Genomic DNA, 8,694 nt, shown 5'->3' with positions numbered 1-8,694 from the left:
ATTTTAACATTGATCTAATATTCTTTCAAGTTATATATTTTTTTAATAATAATTTATTTTAACATTGATCTACTATTATGTGTGTATCGATGTCATTATCATGACTTGTGATAATCCATAATGTCAATAGATCACATTAATACATAATTCTACTCCCTTCAAAACCATACCCTTAAATTAATGCTTGATTATTGCATTTCTCATCACTGTATATATATAGGCTTCATGTCAGAGGTGGACCCATGTTGACCAGGGGTGCATTAATTTCAGGAAAAAAAATATAAATTACAATATTATTAAACTGTACGTTGAAATTTTTTCTTACTTCTCATACGTGTGACTCGGAATCAAACTTCAAATGTAATTTTAAATGTAGAAAATATATATGGCCTAAATATATTTACAATCAGAAATTGTAAAACTACATTTTTTTTTATAGACGAATGAATGTAGTAACAAATTAAAATTAAATTATGTTATATTAATAATTAATATTTTTATGAATGAATGTACTCAAAATTTAAAATCAAACTGCATAATATTTAATTTTAATAGTCATGTTTAATTTAATATGAAGTTAACAAACATAGGAAAAAATAAGAGAAAGAGAGGAGAAAATTTAACTTAGAATAAAATTACTTTTAGGCTTCAAGCTTCCACTTAGCTCTAGTGAAGACAATAATAATAACGAGACATGAAAAAATTATATATGAAGCATTTTCGCTTTATAAAATCTTTTTAAAGATTTACTTATTAATTTTAAATTAACTGCTACATATTTAAAGACTTAAAAATTGGAAGGGATGGGGTGCTTATAGCTTATAGCTGCTTGTGAGACTCAAACATAGGAGCACTTTCAAAGCTTGCTCGTTCAAAAGCACCTGAAATCACTTCACTATATTAAGATAATAAGTTCTCTCGACATTTTTAAATTCTTCTAAAATTTTATTGTATAAAACTAAGATGAATATATTATTATTATTTTTATTCACGTCTTGAAATCTTGGGCAGTCTCTACTTCCTGACCTACATATTAATGCTAACACGCCAAATCCTCAAATACCGACATAATTTTATATCGACAAGCGTTTGAACAAATACTTGGTAGATAAATAAACACTAACGTGTGAATACATTATTTTAATTTTTTATTAGAAAATCTATGAACAAACGTGTCAGAAATATTATGGGGAAATTGGGACCGATTAGTGGGACCCTAACCCAATCAATGGGGTCTATAAAGACAGTAGGAAGAGTACCCATTCCTCTTCAGCACTACTCTAACAAACAAAAAAAAAATCATTCAAAAATGGCCGCAGCGAAACTGTTATTTGTCGCAGCACTTTTCCTCTCTCTCTCCTACCTTTCCGGTGCGGCGGGCAACGCCGCAGCCTCCACCAGTTTCATAAAAAGCTCTTGTAAATCCACTACTTATCCCGATGTATGCATCGCTTCCCTTTCCGGTTACGCACAAGCCATTAAAAACAGCCAATTGCAGCTGGTGAAGACGGCTTTGTCGGTGAGCCTAAATAAAGCTGAATCGACAAAAGGATTCGTTAGCAAGCTGTTGAAATTCAAGGGATTGAAACCGAGAGAGTATGCAGCTATCAAGGATTGCGTGGAGGAAACGAGTGATAGTGTAGATCGGCTTAGCAGATCTGTGAATGAGCTGAAAGGTTTGGATCGTAGCCATGGGAAAGCCGATTTCCAGTGGCATATGAGTAACGTAGAGACATGGGTAAGTGCTGCTATTACAGATGAGAATACTTGCACTGATGGATTTGCCGGCCGAGCTTTGAATGGTAAAATTAAGGCTTCCATTAGAAGTCACATAGCTAATCTAGCTCAGGTTACTAGCAATGCACTGGCCTTAATCAACCAATATGCTGCAAATCATTGATTAATTAATTAGCTACGTTAATTATGTTTAGAGTGTTTGAGCTTAATTATGGTTTTTTCCCTTTTTTTTTCTTTTCTTCTTGGCTTGTTTGGTACTCTATAAATTGTGAATGCTACGGGATGTTTCTTTCTTGTCCTTTACGGGATGTATGTTGTACACAACTTATGAATATTAGTTAAGCATAATTCATTATGCGCTAATTTTGTTTTATTGAATAAATATTTACTAGTTGTATATATTACTTCTCCCACTTAATTTATGTAATTTTGTTTGATTCGATAATATTATGTTTGGAATTTTATGGTATAAAATAAGTTATACCTTTTTTATCTTAATTTATATGACACAATTTAAATTTTGAGAGTTAAACTTCTTCATTTTGAATATGTATTAAAACATACAATTACATATTTAGAAGTTACCTAAAGAGTTTTATAATTCACAAAAATCAACTATTTACACTTGTGAATAAACCGGTCAAAAACTTACTCTCAAAATTAGATCTATCTCATATGGAAATAAAGGGAAGATCATAAATTATCTAATTATGATAAAATAAAATAAAGTTGTTTTAAAATAGTGAGATCTTATTCAAAAGAACTACTATTAAAAAAATGTCCGGCTCACATCTGTTATAATTTTGAAAATAATTGTCTCAAATGGTTGTTATTTAAAAATTCTAAATAAAATTAATTATTCTTTTTCCATTTGATCCTTAATGGTAATTGTCTTTTAAGATTATAAATATTATGGCATAAATAAAAATGTAAAAGAAAAACTCCGCATATATTTGAGACAAAAGGAATATAACTGAAAAAAGGTATTTTTCCTTTACTATATGAGGTTATTTTTGTCATTTGCACAAAATACTACTCCATTACTTTTTTTTTTGGTTTTTATATATATATATATATATATATTATAATTCTTGTATAACTTACATGAGTTAGGTGGAAAGAAGATTATCAAAACATTCTTAAGCTTTATGTGGAGATTATTGCCTTCAATCAATGATAGAAAATCATGAAATCAAGCGTCACTTCACTAGATTACTTGATTGTTTTAAGCATTAACTAATTAATTAAACAAAGATTTGGTCAAACAGGAGGCTGGCCGAAAAGGGCTATTACTATTTTAACTCCCACAATCCATTTTTCTTCGTTCAATATATGAAAAATAGATTTTTATTTTTATTTATTCAATTTAAATAATTGAAAAATAGTTTATCATTTTTTATTTATCTTATCCTTTTCCTAATTCCTATTATTTCCCGGCATTTAAATATTTTATAATTAATAGAGATGATATACTATTATTATTATTATTATTATTATTATTATTATTATTATTATTATTTATAAAATATGTCAAATCAAATATAAATAAGTAAAAATAAATTGAGGAAATAATGGAGGCAAAATTCTTTGAATAGATCCAAGGAAAGCCAGGTAATCGTTTTTGTCTATGACAAAGACGTGTTATAACTAATTATTGGAAGAAATATAATGGTAATAGTACCTTTCAACCACCTAGCTCATATATAATGAATGAAAAATGAAATGTGTCAATCAAGTTCCTTTGTTTATGCATAACATTGAGTTAAGATTAATAAATTATAAATAGAAAATTTGCTGGTTTTTGAAACTAAGTGAGTTTAATTTTTGTATTCATCATTAGTCTGAGGGCCATAGATACACATGAGTCGTTTAGCAGGAAGTATTAGGAGAAATAATATATGTATTATGTGTGATTTTCTAATTATTCGTATTTTGAATAATTTATAAAATTGCATACATATTGAAATTATAACTTGCAATTTTTATATAAATGTAGATGATTTAGTCAATTTTACTATTGTTTACTGTCTTTTCGATTTTAAAAGTAGATGTTTTATTTTTTTTAAATTGAAAATTGACATTTTGTGAATGATCAATTTATTAAGATAGACAATTATTTATCCTCAAGTAATTCAAGTGAAAAATAGTAAACATGACAAAAAAAAATTGATCTTCTCTTAGCTAGTTACAAAGCCATAAAAATAATATTATCCGGTAATCATCTACCTTGACCCAATTACATAATAATTCAAGGCTATAATTGGAAAGAAGCTTTTTATAGAGTTTTAATTCAAATACAAGATGAGGTGGAAACAATGAACCAAACACTTGATAAAAATAAAATTTGTATTACTAAATCATGCACTACTAATCTCTGCACTACTAATCCCTACGTAATCAATCTTTTTACCAAACGACCCCATATCGTGTACGCTTGCCTTAAAAGTTAATCCTTTTATTTATTTTGAGAATAGGAAAGGTGATCGATAGCATATATGGTCGATGAAAAAAATTAATTCGCTTGCTGAATATATACTTATTTCACTTTCAAAAAGGACATGCCTTGAGATTTGCCTAACGTGATTCCGCTTTCACGATATTGACATTGTGAGTTTTTAAATCTTCTTAAAGATGCTCTTTTTTATACGTTTTGTATTCAACTTAACAAGGTATGCACGCAATATTCAAAATGACGATTTATAGAGATGGAGTCTTATTGGTTCTGTTAAAATGACTCAGTTCCATGTTTTATTTGAAAACGGAAAAAATAACTTTTTTGGTATGTCCTATTATTGAAAAATGTCACGATAGGTGATATTATAATGAAATTATATCAAATTGATTTTGTTTACCTTATTATAAGTGTTTTCATATGAATATTATGTATGTTTTTGTAAATATCTAACCACAAGTCCAATTAAATTTAAAATTACATAGCTCATGAATGGAGCTGTCGTCTTGTCGAGCAGCTTTATAGGTAGTTTTTGCACCTTAATATGCAATCTTTTTGTAGTAGAGAATATTATTTAAGAGCTAATTAAATTCTTCTATTACACGGTAAACTCATGGAATATTCATAAAGTGATCAAATCCAAATCATCCTAATTCGAGAAATACGCCACTAACGGCCCTCAAATCATGGAGAAATCGTTTATGAGAGAAGAATTAAGGGAGGAACAAAATTGTACCCATATTGATTTATCAATCAAATATTCTTATTTCTTCATATTTTATTTGTGATTGCAATTTATTTTTTGTCATTTTAAAATTTATTGCAGACATAGACTAATAATAGTTACTTAATTTGTTAGGAGTTTTTTTTAGTTTTATTAGTATGAATAATATGTGTAATAGGATAGGGGTAAGTACCATCAACATATTGAATCTGTACTTTTAGAAAATTCTTGATCTATTACTCTCTCCGTTTAAAAAAGAATGACATTATTTCCTTTTTAGTATGTTTAAAAAAGAATGACCCCTTTTCTTTGTTGGCAACATTTTAACTTCAATTTTACACGTGACATGTTTAAGGCCACAGATTAAAGGGCATTTTGGTACGTTTGACATAACTTTAATTTATAATCACAAGATTAAAAAGTCTTCTTTCTTTTTTTAAACTTCATTCCAAGTCAAACTAGGACTTTTTTTTTTTATATATATATAAGTTACACGAGTTAGGTGGAAAGAAGAATATCAAAACATTCTTAAGCTTTATGTGGAGATTATTGCTTTCAATCAATGATACAAAATCATGAAATCAAGCGTCACCTCACTGTATTACTTGATTGTATTAAGCATTAACTAATTAATTAAACAAAGATATGGTCAAACAGGAGTCGGGCCGAAAGGAATATTACTATTTTAATTCCCTCAATCCATTTTTCCTCGTTTAGTATATGAAAAATAAATATTTATTTTTATTTATTCAATTAAAAGATGGTTTATTATTTTATATTTATTTTACCCTTTTATCATTTTTCAATATTTAAATATTTTATAATTAATAGAGATGATATAAAATAATAATTATTATTATTTATGAAATATATGTTGTTCGTCTTGTATTCCCAAGATACTTAGAACAAAACTTTGAAGAGCTTGATAAGACACAATATCCTTTAAAAACATTTTCACAACTAGAAAATTAAAACCAGTAGAGAAACTAGAATCAGAAACAAATTAGATAAAATATACGATATTTTTTTTTTCTTTAAAGAAGAATTGTTGTCAATCTGTGTTTAAAGAATCTTACTGATTCCAACAAACTTTACAGAAACACGAAGTTACCAAAGTTTAATGAACCAGTGAAGAACAAAAGAACATAAATTAATTCACAAATCTAAAATCTGTAACACATACCAGAATCTGGAAAAACAGAAAGAAGATCAAGCCCACTGAATGCACAGTGTCCCCTTAAGGAAATTATTCCCCTCTAGTATCCGAGGTTTGATTTGGAATATGTCCTCCCAGGATAGAATGATCTCAATCACCAGTGTATTGATACCCAAAACGCTGGTGTCAGCGAGCCACTCAACGGCAGTAAAGTACACTTAGAATACTAGATTTAGTAGTAGAAGAAGAAGTTCAGAAAATTCGTTCATAAAATGAGAGGAAATCCCTCAATTTATAGAAAACAAAGGGTAGTGTGAAAAGGTTCTTAATGTGCCTTACCGGAAAGGTCATAAACCTTTGGAAAAGTCACAATCTTTTGGAAAGGTCACCACCTTTCATAAAATTCACAACTTTTCATAAAAGTCGCAGCTTTCCATAAAAGTCTTAACTCTTCATAAAAGTCTCAACTTTTCATCAAAGTCGCAACTTTTCATCAAAGTCGCAACTTTTCATCAAAGTCGCAACTTTTCATAAAAGTCGCAACTCTTCATTTTCCATTCACACCTTTTAAAACCCAACAATATATTAAATCGAACATAGATAAATAAAAATAGAAGGAGGAAATAATGGAGGTAAAATTCTTTTTATAGATCCAAGGAAAGCGAGGTAAAATTCTTTTTATAGATCCAAGGAAAGCGAGGTAATCGTTTTTGTCTATGACAAAGACGTTCAACTAATTATAGGAAGAAATATAATGGGAATACTGCCTTTCAACCACCTCGCTCATATATAATGAATGAAATGAAATGTGTCTATCAAGTTCCTTTGTTTATGCATGACATTGAGTTAAAGATTTAATAAAATTATTAGTAGTAAATTTCATGGTTTTTGGATGTAAGGATTAGTTTAATCTTTTGTTAACAAGTCCCACATTGACAAAGGGATGAGAAATTGGTCTTTTTATATGGACTTGCCGGGCTGTGTTAAGCTCATGTACCATATTTTTATATGATATATATCAGAGTCAGGTTCATTTGTCAATTTGTTGTCCTATTTCTGTAGCGGGATGATAAATTAGTCTTCTTATCCCATGAGGTAACTTTTAGAATTGAATTAGACTCATATATCATATCTTTACATTTTTTTATTCATCATTAGTCATAGGCTATAGACGTAAGCTTGCCTTAAAAGTTAACCCTTTTATTTATTTTGAGAATGAGAATAGGACAGCTGCTCGATAGCATTATATGGTAGATACAAAAAATTAATTCGCTTACTGAATGTATTACTTATTTCACTTTCAAAAGGACATGTCTTGAGATTTGCCTAACTTGATTCCGCCTTCACGATATTGACATTATATTGTGGGTTTTTAAATCTAAGAAATTCATCACAGGCTGCTTATGGGAGAGCGTACCCAGTGGGTCTACTACATTAAAAATATAGATCTTCAAAAGTCGGTATTCCTTTTATTAAAAAAAGTTATGATATACCGATCTTAGGATGTTAGTATATTTTTAATGTATATATATATATATATACACATATCAGTCTATCTTTACTTATCCACTATACTATTTTGGGATGTCTAACAATACTTGTCTAGTTTATAAAATCAATAAATAATTTATCATATTGTCTCTATTTTACCCTTGTTAGATACTATTCATTTTTAATGTTTAGAAGACTTGTTTTTTTATAAGGGTACTTCCGACTACGAGAAAATTATCCATATCATTTACTACTTCTTAATTATTGTGCCAATTCGAGAGGGAGTATTTGTTCATACCGACCTTAGGATGTTGTAATATAGCGATCTCATAAAAAAAATTGTTTAAATGATGCACACAATTTCTTCATCTTTTTTTTTTCTTTTAAAAAAAAACAGAGATTTTAGATATGGCTTATTCAAACATGTTTTTGAACTTCTCTGCTTACATTGTGCAAAAACAATTGTCGTAAAAGTTGTCACGAAAGACATAAATTATCAATGTCGATCGACGTTTTGAAGGTATATTGCTTAAAACAAATACGTTTTGGATATTATTGTTCTTCTTTCTAAAGGTGCTCTATTCCATACGTTTTGTATTCAACTTAACAAGGTATGCACACAATATTCAAGATGATGATTTATATAGATGGAGTCCTATTGGTTCTATTAACATAACTCTGTTCGATGTTTTCTTTCAAAACAAAAAAAATAACTTTCTTGATACGTCCTATTTGTTAGGATATACTATTAACCATGCGTTTTGATATAGTATTATTATTGAACAATTGTTTATTCATTTATTCAATTCAATAAAGTGTTACATTAAATAGATCAATTGTCATATATGTGTCCTTAACTTATATAGTAGATGATCTGGTGTATAGAGTTTAAGCGTATACACAGAAGATTAAATCATCGGTTCTTATAAGTTAAAAGTTATAGTTCACAATCGTAGATGGAAATTTTGGACAAAACCATCAGAAAGATTGTAGCACGAGATTAAATGTAATTTATCTTGATTATGAGAATGGTATAGTTCTAACTTCTCGTGCTAGTGCATTTTGTATGTATTGAACGGGACCGAGCAGAGATAGATGTTTTAGACTGACTGATAAAAACATATTCTCTAAACT

At 28.7% G+C, this 8,694-nt stretch overlaps 1 protein-coding gene across 1 annotated transcript; it reads left to right on the top strand.

Moving 5' to 3' along the window:
* The first annotated feature begins 1,268 nt into the window (after positions 1 to 1,268).
* Positions 1,269 to 2,136, top strand: LOC125859692 (21 kDa protein-like). Its single transcript, XM_049539493.1, has one exon. It carries the CDS (start codon positions 1,310 to 1,312, stop codon positions 1,898 to 1,900), a length of 591 nt encoding a protein of 196 aa, XP_049395450.1. The 5' UTR covers positions 1,269 to 1,309; the 3' UTR covers positions 1,901 to 2,136.
* The last annotated feature ends 6,558 nt before the right edge of the window (positions 2,137 to 8,694 follow it).

This window comes from Solanum stenotomum, chromosome 3 (genome assembly GCF_019186545.1).
Source record: "Solanum stenotomum isolate F172 chromosome 3, ASM1918654v1, whole genome shotgun sequence".
Classification (NCBI taxonomy): Eukaryota; Viridiplantae; Streptophyta; class Magnoliopsida; order Solanales; family Solanaceae; genus Solanum; species Solanum stenotomum.
This window is presented reverse-complemented; position numbering and strand designations above follow the sequence as displayed.